The 19,843-nt window shown below is 43.5% G+C and overlaps 1 protein-coding gene across 1 annotated transcript in view; it reads left to right on the forward strand.

The window, feature by feature from the left end:
- Positions 1–3,051: 3,051 nt before the first annotated feature.
- Positions 3,052–19,843, forward strand: part of STK11 (serine/threonine kinase 11) — a 61,131-nt gene continuing 44,339 nt past the window's right edge. The window contains exons 1-2 of the mRNA XM_089670079.1: positions 3,052–3,780; positions 17,552–17,635. Of these exons, the coding sequence (XP_089526205.1) occupies positions 3,500–3,780; positions 17,552–17,635 (365 nt within the window). The 5' untranslated portion in view covers positions 3,052–3,499. The remainder of the gene's footprint in view (positions 3,781–17,551; positions 17,636–19,843) is intronic.

A 19,843-nucleotide genomic window follows, 5' to 3' on the forward strand; every position in this document is an offset into this window, starting at 1 on the left:
AAGATTTGGAAATAATAGAGGAAGAGGAATTGGGCTCAGGCTCTGAAGTCTCTCTCGCAGGTTTCTTTATCTCCATCACAACGCCTGTTTATAATTCATAGAGTACATTACACCCCACAAAAGCTTTACTCCTGGGGAAGATTAGACTCTCCGTTGTGTTCTAGATGTTAATTAGATACTGGCACACTTATTCATATGCTATGGCGTTGTCCTAAGCTTCACCGGTACTGGTCCTCTATATTTTATACTCTTAACTCAATCTGTTCCATGGGAGTGCAACTTGCGTTATTGGGTATTATTTCTGAGGATATCCTTCCTGTAGAGATGCACTTGTTATGGATTAGATCTCTGTATATAGCCTGTAAACTTATCCTTCAAAAATAGATTTCCCATTTGCCACCAACTTATAGTCAGTGGGGTAACGTTATAAATGCTACGTTGAGAAGGGAGGAGTTGACTTATAAGCATAGAAACTGCCCTAAAAATTTAGGAAAATATGGTTGCTGTGGCTGGAGTCTAGTGATTCAACATTTTCATCACTATCCATGGGAATGGATGGAGGTTAGATTTCTGCTGTGGAGGGGGCAATGTACCTGCTGTTGAGGGATCCTTAGGATATGATGTGCTAGGACTCGGGTTTTACTGGTGATCCTGACCATACTGATTCTGAGTATCTTAAATGTGTGTACTGCAATTTTGCACGATCTCTGTATATGACAAAAACATTTCTTTTGTTTTTTTGTTTATATGGCCTATAACCTTAGCTATTGTTTTTGCTTTTCTTTCTTCTTTTGTTTGAACTGTTCATATGACGATCTGCTGGGCGTTTGCCGGTGCTGACATATTGTTGTTACATGTCATAGCTATGTTTCTTGTATGTTGATACGTTGTATGACTTGCAAAAATATCTCAATAAAACTACTTGATTTAAAAAAAAAAAAAAAGGGGGGGGGATAGTCAAAAGGCAGGCATTTTAACTCCCAGCAAGTGGCTGGGAATTTGGATTTTTCTGCCCTCCTGGTGCCCTAAGGCGCGGAGGGGGGGCAAAAAAGTCCCAATCCCCAGCCACTTGCTGGGAGTTCAGATTTTTAAAATACCTTTCCATGGGAGGGAAAGCGGGGGGGTAGAGGACACTGTTGGTGGGTGGGGGAAGGGTGGCTAGAGGTCACTGCTATGGGGGAATAGGGGGTAGAGAACATTGCTGGGGGGGAGGGGGCCAGAGGTCACTGCTGTGGGAAAATGAGGGAGCAGAGGACACTACTGTGGGAGGGGGGGTGATATGAAGGGCAGTAGAGGACACTATGGGGGGTGGCCCTACCCATACCAGTTTCCTCTGCACATCACCCCCCTTTCCCACATAGCAGTGAAATCTGGCCTCCACCCTTCTAGCAACCAATCACCTACAGGTTAATATGAAAGGTTAATTTGGCCAGCTCCTCCTCCCACCCTCCGTCCTGAGCTCTGCTGTCTTCAACTTTCCACTGTGGACTGAGAATGTCAGCAGCAGCGGAGGAGGCTGGGGGAAAGAGGGGAGAAGGACAGACAACTAAAAGGCAGGGATTGGCAGTGCACGTACCTGTTCGCGGTCTACCTGTCACCTGCCCGCGGTCAACAGGTAGACCAAGATCGACGGTTTGCCCATCCCTGCTTTACTGCATATACAGACTTATTTTACTGTTGTTGGTTTAGTAACACTTTAAAGAGGAGCTCCTGTCTCCCCCTAAAAAAATTAAGCGAGCACCTACAAATACTGTAGCTGTTGAATTTTAATACAGGGACACTTAAAGCGGAGCTCCACCCAAAAGGGGAAGTTCTGCTTTAAGCCTTTGTCCCCGGCTCCCCATTAAGGATTGGCACTTTTGGGTAGCGGGTACCCAAATTTAACAGGTACCCACTCCCACTGCAATTGCCTAGGCGATCGGAAGTTGTCCTCCCCCGCCGTAGTCTTCTGGGACATGCGACAGTTCCCAGAACACTATGGGACCATTCACAAAGCGCAGCACTTCTCGCACATGCGCAGTTTGCACCCGACTGTGAAGCCGCAAGCTGTCACAGCCAGGTGCCCACACTGAAGATGCCGGCGCCAGTGAGAGAAGACAGCCGGTGAAAGCAGTGGTGGTGAGGACACCGCTGGACCGAGGAGCAGGTAAGTGTCTGTATTTTAAAAGTCAGCAGCTACAGTTTTTGTAGCTGCTGACTTTTATTTTTTTAGGTGGAACTCGTTTCCTACTGCGCATGCGTGAGCCATGCTGCACTTTGTGAATGGTCCCCGCAGTCTTCTGGGAACTGTGTTGGTCCCAGAAGGCTGTCGGGGGAAGAGCAGCCAAACTTCCTCACGGATCACTGACAGTCTCACCTGAAAGTGGGAGCGGGTATCTGTCAAAGCCAAGTACACGTCTTCCCTCCCATGCAAATGAGTGGACCTTCCGCTAAGGCCTGGTTCACTCGGCTGCGTGTTACAATCTGAAGCAAGAAAAAATCCCTGACCCTATCCGAAAACACAGCAGCTAGAAATGCATAGACATGAACGTGTCCCATAGGAAGCCATGTTAAATGGACTGTAGTGAGTTTCTGCAAAATGCTGCAATTGTAAACTGGAGTAAACAAACTCTGGAACAGCTGTGCATGATGACCAATCAGCGTCTAGCTTCAACTTGTTCAGCGAAGCTTTGAAGCCAACCTGCTACCACGCACAGCTGCTTCAGATACTGCCTGCTCCAGTTTACTCCTCTAATCTCCAGCATCATCCCCTCTCCATCAGCTTCCACCACCCCCTGCTGCATACCACTCCGAGCCCGGGAGCCACTATCTAGAGCCCCGCCCCCAGCTCTAACAGAAGGACCCCTGCTGGGCTGTCCGCTTTCCTGATTTCTCACATCTCTTCCAGCCGCAGAGACATCCTCGATAAAACCCCAAAGCATTCAGGCCGTTGACAAATTTTAACGACCGCGCTTAACGTATTAGGAAACATTCCAATATTTCCGATCGGGCACATCGCGGACAGCAGAATGCGTTGCGGCTTGTTACAACTCGCCCTGCGCGCGTGCGCGAATAGCTGAGCCTGCACATGCTCTATTTACATCGTGTGCTGCGCCTGCGCGGTGGCCCATGACAGTTTAGAAACCGGGACATAGCCGGGATAACATATTTGCGGGTTTGTTCGTTAAAAATTGCTTGTGTCCCGGGAAATGCTGCGCTTCCGGGACAGTGGGCCACTATGCGGTTGGACTAGGGGGCGGGTGACACTGTCATCGCTGGGAAGAAGTGACAGGTTCGTCTACTGTTTCATTTAGGCTCCTGGCTGCAGTGACATCACAAGCTGAATCTCTTGGGAAACCGTGTCCAGTGGACTGAAGATGCTTGTCCTCTGACTTGGGGTGTCTTGTGAGTGTTTTGGGACATACCAAGCCTGGGCTGAGGGGATCCCTGAGCTGTTTTCTCAGGGTGGGACATCCTTGCTGTGACACTACTGAAGAGATCAGGCTTGTGCCAACCCATTATGGATGAGGGCGAGTGTAAAGAAATGGAGTTTTTGGAAGACTTGTCTGTGGGGATGGACACGTTTATTCACCGCATTGACTCCACCGAGGTGATCTACCAACCGCGACGGAAACGTGCAAAGTTGGTGGGGAAGTACCTTATGGGTGACCTGCTGGGAGAGGGATCCTACGGCAAGGTAAAAGAGATGCTGGACTCTGATACACTGTGTCGCCGTGCTGTGAAAATTCTGAAGAAGAAAAAACTGCGTAGGATCCCTAATGGAGAGGCAAATGTAAAGAAGTGAGTGTTTACCGAAAGAGAGTTGCTTTTATGACTTTCCCAACAGATCAGCCTGGAAAAGCAGATGTGAACGCTAACCGAATCGCATTCGTTTGCCAAAACGATGTGTATCATGAATAGTTGCTCTTTTTAACCCCTTCCCTCACACCCAGTGTCCCTTTTAAAAAGTTCCCAACACTTTGTGATTGGGAAGGATCAGCAGTCGTGCGACTACGGTGAGTGGTCACATGACGGGGAGCCAGTTAGGGTTGCCACCTCATCCCTTTAAAACTGAACACATATTAATAACATGGCCTTAATGCAGATAAGGCACCAAGTGAGTTTAATTGCCACCTTGATCAGCCACAGAACCTGTGTAATTAACGTGTTCAGGTTTAAAGGGATGAGGTGGTAAACGTAGAGCCAGTCCAGCGGGCAACCAAGCATTCGGTCCAAGAGATGTTTTTGACAGCTCAGTCTCTGTGCTGGGATCACTCGGTGAGTACTCTTACAACAGAAGCATCGGCCACCCAGTAACGAATATGTGCAGTGTGCAGGTGTTAGGCCTTGTTCACACCATACGTGCAGGAAAACTGATGCGCAGATTTCATTTGTAGAGACATTATTATTAATACAGGTACTTGTATATCGCTGTCAATTTATGCAGCGCTTTACATATACATTTACATCAGTCCCTAACCCTCAAGGGGTGTACAATCTAAGGTCCCTAACTCACATCCATACATACACATACTAGGGACAATTTAAACAGGATCCAATTAACCTACCAGCATGTCTTTGGAGTGTGGGAGGAAACCGGAGTACCTGGAGGAAACCCACCCAGACACAGGGAGAATATGCAAACTCCAGGCAGGTGGTGCCGTGGTTGGGATTCAAATTAACGACCTAGCACTGCCAGGCGGAAGTGTTAACCATTTAGCCACTGTGCTGCACAGTTTTCATGCACGCTGCAATGAGTTTTATATGCGTTGCAGATTCCTGTGCAGAAAAAAATCTGCATACGATACTAGTGTTGTGGTGTGAACAGGGCACATAGAGAACAATTGATTTTGTTGTGCCCTTGCAGACCGCATGCAGAAAAACTGACGTCTCTGCACCATGATGTGAACAAGCCCTTAAAGCCCACCCTTTTGCCACCGCACATATGCAGGTGGCAACAGGGTAGAGTGGAACTAAACCCACTGATTTAATGATTTATCAAAACAGTTACTTTCAAGGCATGCCGTGGCTGATAACTGTTGTGCTTGTTCTCTCAACGGAACTGTCAAGCCATCAAACGGCTGGTGTCAGAACTGATCACATGTGCAACACCATGGCAACTGCAGGTCAAACAGAAGCTAAGATGACCGCTTCCTTGGATGTAAAGGAGAGGAGGGTTCAGTTCAGCTTTGAAGTGATATTAAATCTTTACATTTTTTTTAAAATAACAAATATGTTATACTTATCTGTTCTGTGCAGTGGTTTTTTACAGAGCAAACCCAATCTTCCTCTTCTCGGGTCCCCCACTGGTGCTCCTGGCTCCTTCCCCCACGATTACCCCCTTCCCCCCAGCAAGCTGCTTGCTAAGGAGGTATTCATGTGGGATCCCCGCTGTCGGCATCAATAGACACAAACAACAGTGCTTTGCCCCACTCCCTCTTCATAGTATTTGATTGACAGCAGCAGGAACCAGTTGCTCCCGCTGCTACTAGTTTGCCTTGTGAGGAGGGAGAGCATGGAGAGCCTCTGCTCTCGTGCACATTGCTGTATCGAGATTGGGCTCAGGTAAGTATAAGGGGGGCTGGAGGGGATCCTCATTACAAAAGATTTTTTACATTAATGCAGAGAATGCATTAAAGTGTTACTAAACTCAGGACTTTGCATTCACTATATCTGGTCTCCCACAGTACAAAAATGATGGAAATGCAAATATTTTAGTAAATATAAACTTTTAAATACCTTTTCTCATCAGCCGTTAGAGCAGTCTTGTGGCTTCTATCAGTGTTCAGCCAAGCACTAGCTAAAGCTTGTAGGAGGAATTTTCTTTCTGCTCTAGGAGGATGCAAAACCCCTGACCGCTGTCTGAGCAGTGCTGATTTGCCCTGTGCTGATCATATGTACTCTCCCCAGAAAAGTAAAAAAACTCTAGCAATACACATCAAACAGAGCATGTGCAAAATGCCTACTGTTCAGTCTGTTTTATCAGGAGGTAAGAGGTGGTTGCTTAAACAAGGGGAGGATCAGAGAAGAAAGGATCAAACAGCCTTTTTATACAATGCAGAGGATTAACCCCTTAGGTTCCACAGTGAGTATAACAAGCATACTTTACTGCATGTACAGGCTGATTTTACTGTTGTGGGTTTAGTAACACTTTAAGGTAAAAAAACTTAAAGTATTAGAACATCTTTCCTTTGTTTTCTTTTTTGTTTTTTTTCCGTTTCATTTGCTGTGCAACGCTGCTAATTTTCTGTGGACTCTTTGTAGCCACTTTGTCTACATACATGTGCTCCAGCGATGGTTTCATGCTATTTTTCAGAGCAGGTTTCCTGATGGTGACAACAGTGGGCCATGCCCATGTGTGTAATAGGCCACTTGTAGTCTCCAATGTAAGCCTGTTTGACAGGAACACAATATAGGAGTACAGTTAGGAGACAGGGACAGAAAGCTGTTACCCTGTAACAGGTAGCAACAGAAAAAGTTATTTTATGGCAGGATCACTAGGTAGTCTATGAGTGCAAGTTTTACATTTAAGCTTAACTCTAGGACAAGCAAACATTGTCAAAATACTAGAGGCTTATAAAGATTACACGAAGAATACAAGTGGCTTATGTATTATTGAATCTTGGTATGTTTTATGTGTTTCTTCTAGATCGGTGCAGTAATCCCATATGAAACTTTGCTTCTGTGCAGGAGCTTCCAGTAATAAAGACCTGTCACTGCTGCTGTCTCTTCTTGTGCAGGGTGACTGGTCTTAACTCCACCTCCTCTGTAGTTTTATGCAGGCAGTCTGTAGTGGGTCAGCCTGACAGGCCCCACCCCCACAGCTCTGCTGTCTGCACAGGCCATATACAGCACAGTGATGATGTCACTACTACTTTATTATTATCTAAGTTTTTAATTGAGTTTCCAAAGTAGTTTTATATTCTTTGTCTATTGGGAGAACCTGAGTTTTTGTGCTCGGAGGTCAGCTTTAAAAATATTGAAAAATTTAAATAGCTTTAACATTGTAACACCTATATGAAATTTTAGTGAATGTGTTTTTTTTTTTTTTTTTTTTTTATAATGACCTATGCAGGGACATCAAGTACCTTTTTACAAATGTAACATCTTACCATTGCCTTTTCTTTCATCGTTGTTTGAGAGCTGTGATCTCAGGCCCATCCCATTGTAAACATTTTGTTGCATTATGCCTTTCAGCTCAGTATATCATCGACACATGACTGGGACTGAGAACAAGGGAGGCATTAGAGATCCCTTTTGATGTGTATTCTTCTTTCCACAGTTGAGTGGCTGGAATACCATGGGTTTAGAGAGTTTGGGGTGTAATTGTGCTCATGCAGGCAGAGCAAATACTGTACTGAACGTGCAGTGTACTTAAATATCTCTACAAAAAAGGGATTGATTTTTTTTTTTTTTTTTTTTTGCAGAAGATGCATACAACCAAAAAAAAATATTTCTAGCAGCTTTTTACCTACTAGTAGAAGTCCTTAAGAGTCATGCTGCTGCCAAAACTCTATCCCTTACTGCAAGCTTCTTGATGGAGCCTTTTACCACACCTCGCAAGCACCATCATTTAAACAGATGCCAATCACCAGCGATGTCACTCCCTTCAAAGCTTTGTTCCAACAAGATAGTGTAGATCCAAGTCTCTGACTGACGCGTTTCACCCAATTGGACTTATTGATAGAGATTATGCCCAATTGGGTAAGGTGCGTTAGAGGGGTGGGGTCTTTCAGGTGGAGACTGTGATGCACACTGTCTTGTTGGCCTAGAGCTGGGAAGGAAGTGTAAGGGGTCATCTGGAGATTGACAGTTGCCCCTATCAACTGCCCGAGATAGGAGATTGTTGGGTCAAGCAGTTGACTGATCAGCAACTGACACATTTCAAATTCTATCTGACACGCTGCGTTAGGGCTCGTTCACACTAGCAATTGAGGGTAAATCCCCATGGTTGGACCTTTTTACTGCCCCTAATCACTCCATATTAGTTGGAGGTGTACACAGGAATTATAACCCCTGTCATTTTCAAGTCAGTGGAGCTGCTCTGCAAGTGCCTCGGAACCATTATAGTGCAGAGATCAAAGGGAAAGAATGCCTCCTTACCACATATCAAATGCTCTCTGAAGAGTGATCTGAGTGTGGATCATTCTTCAGAGACCAAAGCTTGTGTGAATGAGCCATATAGGTGTAACTATGGGGTGTCCTCTTGGTGACATAGTTTTTTTTTACCTGGTGATGTCTGGTATTTTCCTGCTTCTTTTAACAGACCAAGCTGCCAAGCAAGAGTGGTAGTTAGAAGGTTAAGACGCTGGCACTGACAGTGGTGCTTACAATGGCCAGCTTTTATTCATTTATGTCCTTTTAAAACCTTTATCGCAAAAGGAAAAAAATATGTTTCTGTAACTGCTTAAAAAGTGTTAGCTGGAATTGGGCTTTAGATTTAGTCAAATCCATTTAAATCTACTAGTCCACCCAACACCACCCTCTCCAGTGATTGTCAATGCTGATGTCCAAGGGTGGCAACATTGGATAGGTTCAGGAGTGAGTGAAAGTAGCCACTTCAAGACAGTAGTTGTGTTATTGGCCCAACAAATGACAAAAATAACGGCATAAAAGCCTGTAAAAACAGGAAACTGTTGCAGCTACTGCATTCAGTGATTGTTGATCTACAATATGTAGTGGTGGTGAGCTACAGCCTTAGGCGGTTTGTCGCGTTGCGTTAATATGGCTTGCATTAAGGAAGCCAATTCATTTGAATGGGTTGCCAGAGCTCCGAAAAAGCAGATAAGCACGTTATTTCCAGTGTTGCTAACCAGAACGTACAGTAGTGCATTGCAGTGAACCGAAATACAAGTGCATCCAAGGTCCACTGCCTCAATTAGTCGAGTGCCAGCAATGGATAGGTGTGAATGGGTCTTTAATCTATTTTGCAGTATAGTTGGCCTCATTATATACTTTTTTTTTTTTTTTTTTTTTAAACGTGGTTTTAAAGGTTTGATGTGACACACAGAGCATGGCTTAGTCCCACCCCTGCGCTTTCTCCTCACTGGCTGTGTTTGCCTCAGCCAATGAAGAGAGTGAGACCCAGGTGAGCCGCTGCTCTTGTGCACATTGCTGGATCGAGATCGGGCTCAGGTAAGTATTAGGGGGGCTGAGGGGGGAGCTGCACACTGAAAGTTTTTACCTTCATGCAGAGAAACCCTTCACCTTTTACATCCATTTTAAGTTTATGGCTCAGTTTGAACTGCTAGGCCTCTTTCACACAGGCGCTCAGCTGCATACTTGGATTTCAGCGGCAAGGATTCAGAAGATTCTTGAGGCTGAAATGACAGATGTATGCGAACGGCCAATCCTCAGCCTGTACAAAGTTTTGACAGGCTGACCGCAGCCATTGCTGTTTGAATGTAGCCGCCCACCTGTCTCTAACTGCAGCTAACTGCTTGGTGTGTGGCTACATGCGATCAGCGATAGCTGCTGTCAGTCTATTGTACTGGCTGAGCGGCCTCTGCTGATTGCATGCAGATGTCATTCCAGTTGTGTGAATCCATTTATTCTTGCCGCTGGAATCCTGTGTATGCAGCTAAACACCTGTGTAAATGAGGCCCTAAATATACCATTGAAAGTGTTTTGTTGTATCGGTTTGATAAGAGCAAAAAACTGTTGATCCTGCCAGAAATTTTGTGAGCTGATAACTTGTCCTAGCTATACTATATCAGTTAGCAGATCTTTCTGTGAACTATAGAATACTTTGGCACTATTTTACAGAAATGAGGAGAGGGGTGTGATGGGCGTGGTGTCGGACCCCCAGCCCTTCTCACCAACTTGTGACTGAAGGACTAGCCAATTTAAAACTGCACTGCCACTTGCGTAACAATGCCATTCTCAGCTGCACCCTGCACAAAGATTTTGCAGCTTACTGGACCCCAATCTCGGTGCCAACAGCCTGAGAGCGATTGTTACTGATTCAGGTTAATTACACAATTAACCCTTCACACTGTCACCACCACCTTTTTACAGAGAAGGAGAAAACTCCCCAATCTTAGCAGTAACACTATGATGTTTGAATAAGCGTCTGTATACACACTGTCACTGCAGACCGATGTATCCAGAGGTTTTAAAACACACAGTAGCACTCTTCAGAGACAGGGATTCTTAGTTTGCATTAAAGAGCTTTAGAAACAATTCAACACTTTTCAGAAAATAGGATTTATTACTAAAAAGGTCAAAATGGTGCAATAAAAATATTTACAGAAAAGATGTAACCAATATATATATAAATAGAGAGAGCAAAAACCAACAGAGAGATAACAGAAAGAAGTTTAAGAAGGGAGAATACTTGCAGAAGTCCTGGTTTAAGCAGAGTCAAGTTGGTTCCTGATGTTAAAAGGGAGAATCCCTTCATACCTCTCTCTCCAGGCATGACAGCTTTTCTAGTGTCCCAGCAGGGGATGTCTACTGAAGCCATCTTCTTAGCTGGAGCTCCTGTCTGCAACAGCAGTTTGTATTGCAGGCTGACAGTACTAGGCCACTGCCTTAATAGCATTGTCAGTTTGCTATGTGAGCTTCTTCAGTTGGCCATTGTGTTGCTTGTCTGATAAACCTGATAGGTAATCCAGTGGCGAAAAAGGCTTGCAAATGGCAGGCTGACAATGCTGCTGCTTCTTTTTAGGCAGTGGCTTAGTGTTTTTACCCTGTAAGAGGAAGTGTTATTGACAAGATCTCTAGGCAAGAAACTTTGCAAAAGATAACAAACATATACAACAATACAAGATGTGAAACATCCTGAAAAATAGATTTTGGGTTTACACTTTAACAGTGGCAGCTCCAGTATTTATCAGAACAGGTTACTTTTAAGCAGAACTATACTCACCTCCACTCAAGCTCTGTGATGTCCTGGAGCTTCCCCATGGGTCCCTGATATCTTTGGCTGGTCTTCTTCCGGATTCCAATCTTCAGCCATTTTGATTGGTAAGGCTGAGATGCAGAGGAGTTCATTCATCTCGGCAGATGCCAAAATTATATACTGAGCTGTGTACAGGGCAGATAGGCAGGTAAGAAACTTTAATGCAGTTGAGATATAGTGTGTCTCTTCTGCTTTAAAAGAAAAAAAACCCTGCCTGTACACAATTTTTTTTTTTTTTTTTTTAAGTTCCACTTTAATTGTTGGTATAGAAAATATTCCAAAGACTTTGTTGACATTGTTTTACAACCCACAGTATGCTGGCCATATGTAGGCAGTATTTTTTCTTTTTTTTTTCTTTTCTGAATCGTGTAGATTTACAAAACATGCCAAAGAAAAAGTAATGCATCTTGTATTTTATTACATTAATCACGTTTGTGGCTTATTTCATTGCTTTACTGCATGATTCCTTAGTAATTTAGTTGAGCTGTCAGAAGCTGTCATATTGTGATGGAATGTTTACGAATAACTTGTCTCCCTGACATTATTCAGTGCTCTTTCCAAGAATTACCTATAGTATCGGCTACTTACTTCCTCGTTCCAGTGGCGCATCTCCTAGGTTATATAATCACATCCTGTCCTGGATTTTACTCTGGGTGTTGCAGCTGCTGCCAGTCTGGTGTGTCCACTAGCTACATCCTTAAAGTGACGATGCACTCCCTGGAAAGATGCCCAGTCATTTTTGAGTACCCTTGTGTGGTTTTTTTTTTTTTTTTTTTTTTTTTTTTTTTTTTTTAGCTTACATCTCTTCTGTTTTGGAACCTCACTGTGCCTCTGCTGCTGCAACCTGCTTCACCCAGTCCATTGCTGCCACTCCAGATATGCTCCACATGATGTTCCTGGTATGCTGTACCTCCCACTCCTGGCATGCTGGCCGAAGGCAATCATCTTCGTATACTCAACCTGACACTCTTGTTCTGGTACATTGTTCTGGTATTTGCCAAACTTTGCTTCTCCAAGCCCTTGCAGCTGTGGACAGCTATTTCTGGTATGCTCCAGTTGCCATACTCTATTCCTCTAAGCCCTTGTGGCTGGACACATCCAAGCATCTCTCTTCAGTTCAGCGCTCCTCTTCCTTCCACTGTCCTATCACATATTTTTGCTATGTCCGCTAGTATCTGGGGAAGTGACCTGGAACTGGAGTCCAAAAAAGTGTTCTCTGGTGAATACCCTCCCATCCCTTAGACACAGCCTTTTGGAGTACCCAGTTGTTGTCAGGGTAGGGCCAGGTTTTGCTTGGTTTGTGAAATAATGAACTCCACTGATACGCCTATACCACTTCAGGCATTGGCCTGAAAATTGACTTCCAGCAGTTGAAACAAGTCCACATGGTGAGCTTTCTACAGAGCCTGTCCAACCGTCCAGTTAAGTTTCAACAGAATCTTCAGGTGGCATCCCCAACATTGGGCCCATCAAGGGGCCTGCCTTTTATCTCCTTGCATGCTGCCTCCCCCACACTACTCTGGTGTTCATCTGCCTGCAGAGGGCTTCTCAACCAATGTAGCATAAATTTTGAACTGCGACCCAACAACTTCCCCATGGGAACCTCCTCACATCTGACATTGACTGCCTCCTGTTGGCCTTTTAATTGAGCCTGGCTGGACCTTCTCTGTTGCCACTGAACCTCTTTGTTTATGGCAGGACTCCCCTACCATTGGCCAGTATGCAGTACACTTCCTCAGCCTCTCGGAGCCAAGGCCTTAATGGCTTCTTTCTGGCATAGCCTGAATAACAAGATGAAGGATGAATTAGAAATAAGGTCTTTGCCTTCTGACCTGGACGATCTAATTTCCTTTAATACCCAGGTTGACATTTGCTTCCAAAAGGGGCCTCGGAACATTTTTAGCAGCAAAGATCCACACTTTATTGCCACTCCTTGGATTCCTCTCAGGTCACAGATGCACATCCAGGTCCCTCTACCAGTCAAGAGGAACCTATCCAGTTGGACAGAACCCACCTCACGAAAGGTGAATGTCCACAAACACATGCTTAGGGGTTGTGTATCTATTGTGGGGACAAGGGTAATTTCCTCTCCAAATGTCCTTGTTGTCCGGGAAAACCCTGTGTTTAGTTCTTTTCTGAGCTGGGGTACTAGATGGCTCAAATTCACCTTAACCATACCTTTTTCCTTTCAGATGCCAAGCATTCATTAATTTGGATGCAGCAGGTAACTTCCTGCATCTCAGACCACCTTAATTCCACGCTATCCTCTTTGATGAACTTGGCCTCAGGCCATATCTTCTGGTAGACTGCTCCTCTCCCGCTTTTATACGTTTATAAAACCACATCACACTGGTGCACTTTTGCTTTACTCAAACTGTTGTTTGGCATACTATACTTTATCATGAATAAATATCCCTCCTGATTTTTTCCCAGATCCTCCATCTCTATAGTTTTGGGACTCCCATGATTGCAGGCTAACTCTCCTTTTCATCATGTAGGCCCTTTACAAAATAATCTAGAGTGGGTGACTGGGGACAAAGAGAAGGCAAATTTATTAAATGCCTTCTTCAGCTCTGTGTATACAAAGGAGCATGGGGGAGCTCTTGTCCATAATGGGCAAAGTATTGACACAGCTCCAGATGCTCTACGTTGGCTTACATTTGATATGATCCAAAAAATATTTAGACAGAATAAAGGTAACTAAAGCACTTGGACCGGATGGCATACACTCATGGGTCCTTTAAAGAATTGAGCTCTGTCATTTCAAAGCCATTGTTTCTAATTTTTAGGGACTCTTTAATGACTGGCATAGTACCACTGGATTGGCGTAAGGCCAATGTGGTGCCAATATTTAAAAAGGGGTCAAAATCTTTACCAAGTAATTATAGACCTGTTAGTTTAACTTCTATAGTTGGGAAGATACTGGAGAGTTTAATAAAATACCACATAGATGAGTTCTTGCTGGAAAAAAAATATTTTAAGCAACAGACAGCATGGATTCATGAAAGACAGAAGTTGTCAAACAAATCTGATTTATTTTTATGAGGGGGTGAGCAAAACCTTGGACAGAGGGATGGCGGTGGATATTGTATACTTGGATTTTGCAAAAGCGTTTCACACAGTTCCCCACACACAGCTTATATTTGAGGTAAAGTCTACGGGCTTGGAAAAATCTGTATGTAAATGGATAGAAAACTGGCTAAAAGATCGTATTCAAAGAGTAGTGGTTAATGATTCATACTCTGATTGGTCTAGGGTTGTCAGTGGTGTACCCCAAGGCTGAGTGTTTGGACCCTTACTTTTTAATATATTTATAAATGATATAGGGTCTGGGATTAAAAATCCAATATCAGTCTTTGCAGATAAAACCAAGCTGTGCAGTGGAATAATGTCCTTACAGGATGTCTCCAACTTACAAGCCGACCTCAATGCACTGTTTAATTGGACATCTGTGTGGCAAATGAGGTTTACTGTTGATAAATGTAAGGGGCTAAGAATATTCGTGCATCATACATACTAAGGGGGGGTGCAACTGGGGGAATCAATGGTGGAGAAGGATCTGGGAGTTGTGGTAGATCACAAGCTTAATAATGGCATGCAATGCCAAGCTGCGGTTTCTAAAGTGAGAAAAATCCTCTCTTGTATTAAAAAAAGTATAGACTCCAGAGAGAGATATCATTTTACCCCTGTACAAATTGGTAATACCTCATCTGGAATATGCAGTTCAGTTTTGGGCACCAATTCACAAAAAGAACATTGGGGAACTGGAGAAAGTACAGAGAAGGGCAACCAAACTGATACGAGGCATGGAGGAGATCAGCTATGAGGAAAGATTAGAGGAACTGAATTTATTCTCTCTTGAGAAGAGATTAAGGGGGATATGATCAAAATGCATAAATACATCAGTGTTTCATATAGTGAACTCGGTGTAGAGCTATTCACTCTGAGGCCATCACAGAGGACAAGGGGGCACTCTTTACATCTGGAGGAAAAGAGATTTAATCTCCAAACACGGAAAGGTTTCTTCACAGTGAGAGCTGTGAAAATGTGGAATAGACTCCTCAAGAGTTGGTTCTGGCCAGCTCAGTGGATTGCTTTAAAAAAAGGCCTGGATTCTTTCTTAGATACACAGAATATAACTGGATACTAACATTTATAGGTAAAGTTGATCCAGGGAATATCCGATTGCCTCTCGGGGGATCAGGAAGGAATTTTTTTACCCTGCAGAAGCAAATTGGATCATGCTTTGCTGGGGTTTTTTTTTACCAACCTATGGATCAACTGTGGGTATAGGATTATAGCTTTTTTTTATTATTATTATTATTAGTTGAACTGGATGGACTTTTGTCGTTTTTTTTTTTTTTTTCAGCCAGACTATGTATCAACTGGAAATGGGGGCAGTTGATTTCTTGGGGTGACTCTCCAACTGTGTATTTAAAGTTGCGCATCCCAGGTCTATTCCATTCCTTCTTACCAAAAACACTCCTACCATCCCTCCCAGGTACATTTTCGGCAAGAAAAGGACAAACCGCCTATCTCTTCATATGTCCTATAACGGCCAGTTGAAAGAGCTTTGACCTAGAAGAAAGATCCTGGGTGCTAGCCTCTTAGCCCCACACCTCATTTGCAAATTCCATTAATGCTCCCCTCTGAAGCCCTACTCTAGACCTGTTGAAAGGCACTGTAAGAAGAGGTATATCATAGTGGCTATGTTCCTTTTTCGCTTCAGTGGCACATCTGATGTATACTTCCAGGTGTGATGGAGGTGTGTTTTTAGTACAATCACCAATTGAAAAATGAAGGAAAAAGATTTACAAAAGGAAACTTGTGCAGCCCTAAAGACTGGTAAACCGTGTGTATATTATTTATTATTTATTTTTTTCTTTTAAGGTCTTGCATCTCCTGCACAGACTTTAACAGCTGTCTGTGGTTGTATTTGGGATCTCCATTCATCTCTATGGCAAACAGACGGGTACAAGCTACTCCTGTCTATGCTGTCCTCACATTGAAAAATGTAAATGACGTTTACCATGTAGACACTGGATTCTATTGTTTCAGCAATGCTCCAGCTCTTGTTGCTAGTGGAGGCCCCATAATTTGTAGTAGTCATGGTTAAATTTCTGTCAGGCATTCAAACTATGTAAATATTTTAGGCATGGTTCACACTAGTGCAATTTCAAATGCAATTTGAGTCACATAGAATCACATAACCAGGGAAATCACATTATTTTCAGTGGTGTCTGTTCATATCAATGTGTATAGCATAGGGCAATTTTGGAAAAGATTCCTGCACTACTTTGGTGTGATTCCAGTGCGATTTTTGGCTCCATCAAAATTGCATCGAAGTAGCACTAAATAATTGCACCGATAATCTGTTAAAAATCATATTTCAGCAGTGTGAACCAGCAGTGTTAACACCGTTCTGCTCCATGGCGATTTTATAAAAGACATTGAAGTAATCAAAATGTTTCTATTTATTTTTTGATAGGGTAGAACCCTTGTCATCTTTTTATTGCATTCTATTCATATTTTGTATCCTCATTTGGGAGATGTCCCCTCACATTTGATTGCATATCACAAGGAAAGTGAGACCGTTGGCAATAACAACACATTTTTCAGTAGAAAGGGCAAGGAGACAACCTCTATCAGGTTTTTATTGTTGTTTATATCTTTGTGGGAAATTTTTTAACTGTTAAATGTACAGCCTAATTGCACTGATGCTTTCCTTAACTAAGTGGTGCTCCTTTTTTTTTTGTCTAAAACGCAGCAGAACCACACACAACTATTATCAAAGGAGCACCAAAAGATTACGGTCTTGTTGGTTTGGCCAACAATAAAGCTATAGCAACAGAACAATAAGGTATGTGGGGTCTTAGTGATCCCATAGCTGGCAAGCTTGGCTTCCGCTGCTGTAAGTCCGTCATTGAGGAGGGAACATGGGGCGGGTTATTGGACACACCGAGCTGAGTTTTGGAGTGACCCCACATTGGGGGGGGGGGGGCTAAAGCCAGGAGAGCCAGCGGGGGACACCAAAATAGGAGTGTCTGGGCTGCTCTGTACAAAACCATTGTACAGAACAGTTAAGTATAACGATTTTTATTTGATAAAAAAAAATTGATCCTTTAAAGACTAAGTTCGCCTTTAAAAAAAAAATTATGCACATCTTTTTGAAGGTGTAAAAAGTGCATTTATTATTATTTTTTTTTTTTTTTTTTTGGGGCCTGTAAAGCATTGCACCCACGATCAGCATTTCAACCACAATCGGGAGGCTGTGGGGACACGGATTTAACATTTTATGATAGGTAAACTTGGCTTTTAAGCAAATATAGGCCCCAATTGTGTTTTCTGATGATCTTGCCTAATCTGGGAAAACTGGTACAATGGCAGAAGGTCATAGAGTACTTTGATTATCAATCTCAAAACTTTCAGTTTTTTTTAATGAGAAACATCTGGTTTGCTGGTACTGAAGACTTTGTTACCCATAGTGATACCTTCCCAAATCTAAAGAAGAAGACCTTTTAGAAATTTGGTCTTTTCTCTTGTACAAAAGGAAGGTGTTAACAATTGTTACTTCCCTACTGTCTTTGTGTGTCTTAACATCCTGTCTCTCTTGTCTGGTTTGCATCTGTCATAGTAATATTGCTCGTTCTTTTTCTCTTTTTTATACAGAGAAATTCAGCTACTGAGGCGCTTGAGGCATCGCAATGTGATCCAGCTGGTAGATGTTTTATACAATGAAGAAAAGCAAAAGATATATCCTTCTCAGTGTCAGTTTCCTGTTGATAATGAAATTGGTGCCAACTAATGTTTGTGGTTTATTTCCTTGTAAAAGCGATTATAGGTCTGTCTAGCATAAATGGAAAATGGCTATGATAATGATTTGATAGACTTTTGTCTGAAGAAACCTCTGCCCAAGAATGGCCAAATATCTTCTTGGTAATGTCAGATGAATATGCGTGTCCTCCAACTGCTTGACTGCTCCACAGCTAAGAACTGCTCTGTGTTTTTTTTTTTTTAATCCAACAGTGATAGTGGCGCCGGTGTGGTATTTTGACCAGAAGGAAGGATAGGACTTAAACAGTCTTTTGGAAGGTTTTTGTGCGTGATTTGTGAACACCTCTGATTTGAAGAGGTCTTCATTTCCACCCCAAGGGTGCCCAGGTATTGCAAGTATTCCTCTTGTTTTGAGCATTGCAGAGTCAACTGTTCTAATTGAACCTTTATTAAACTTTGGTCACTAAGGCCTGTTCCTCACAGGCTTCAATCTGTATAGGAGTAGTTTGAACAGCACGCTTTTACCAAACATTTGCAGAGCTTTCAGCAAGCTTTGTTGAAGCTTTTAAAGCACCCTTTAGCTTGTAAATGTTGAACACCGATCCTAAAGGGAGTGCTGACTGTCACGTTAAACAAGCTGCTATCAGGTTTCACCACCACTTGAAGTTTATTGAAAGCCTGCTGAAGCTTGCTAGCAGCTTTTTAAAGTGGCAGTCCTCATTCCCTTCAACATCTATGTATACCATTTCCAAATGGACATTCAAGGCTGCTTTAAAGGCTTAGAGAAAGCTGCTAGAAGCATTACAAAAGCTTGCTGAAATTTTCAGAAAAGCTTGCTGTTCACATTGCTCTTACACAAGCTGAAGTCCATGTGAAACAGACCTAAAAACAAAATACCATTTGAAGGATCTTTTTTGAAAAATCTTTGCAACAGTTTGGTGGGCTGCATCCTTTGAGATTCAGACCAGCATTTTCTAAGGATTCCCATAAACATGGCATGATCATTAACTGCTTTAATAAGATTGAATCATGCTCACCATGTCTGTAAGTATCGTAAACACACCCCTAAAGCCCCTTTTACCTGGGGATCTGACCAGAAGCCGCATGCAGCCTTATTGACAGGCAGGTGTAAAAGTGACTTGCGTCTGTTTACACCCATCTATCCCTGGGTTTGTCCAGGTATGGTAAAAAAATAGAAAAGGACTGTCTGCTAGCCACAAACTGGGCACAGACGTGAAAACACTGACATCCATCCAATATGGCTTCAATTCAGCAGGGAATCTGCTCACAGAGCCCCCGCTGAGCAGAGTAGGCTCTGCTTCACATGAAAAGAGCCTGTTTTCGGTGAAATGCTTATCAGTTGGGCCAGTCAGATGTGTGGGATCCATCAGACTTCCATGTACGACTGGCTTTAGCCATACAAAAGCTGGTGAGAGGCATCTTTTGTTCTCAAGAGCTTTATTGTAGTGGTTGTGCCATATTTTTCCCAGCACCTCCAGAAGAGTGAGTTCTACCAAGCAGTAACCTGTGGTTTCCTGAGAAGAAATTTTGTCCCTATTGGGCCCCTTTCACATGGCCTTTTTGATCGGTCCGCCTGCCTGCGTTTTAGGCAGACCCTATCAGAAACTCTATTCTCCTGTATGGAGCAGCGGGTGTAAACGGATGTGTCCATTTACACCCACCGACATCCATTCCGATCCACCAAAAAGAGATGGATGGGGATCCGTTCCCCCTTCCATCCATCGGATGGGATGGCAGTCGGATTTGCATCCGACTTCCCATAGAGGGCAGTGAGCTGTGTCTGTGTCACCAGAGTGGAAACGGACCTGTCATCCGCTTGCTCAGTGGAGATCAGCCCCCCCCCCCCCCGGTCGCACTGGAACTCTGGGCTGTGGAGGGGATGGGAGAGGCTGGCTCAGGCTCTCAGTAACTTGCTGAGAGTCTGAGTGAGGTGCCGGCCCAGGCTCTTGGATAGATCCCGACCATATGGTCGTGATCCTTCACCCAGCCTGGACCAGACCTGACTTTAGCCCGCTGTCAGCTGAGAACAGGTCACAGGAGCGCAGAACAAACTCCACTCCTCTGATTCACAGAAGTACAGCCAAATGAGCTAGTGAAAAATGTCAGTGCTACATTTTTACAAATAACCTGACTTCCTGAACCTCCCTTTAAAGGACCACTACCCAA

This window comes from Staurois parvus, unplaced genomic scaffold, assembly GCF_062004578.1.
Source record: "Staurois parvus isolate SC_StPar_1 unplaced genomic scaffold, SC_StPar_1.0 ptg000086l, whole genome shotgun sequence".
Lineage (NCBI taxonomy): Eukaryota > Metazoa > Chordata > Amphibia > Anura > Ranidae > Staurois > Staurois parvus.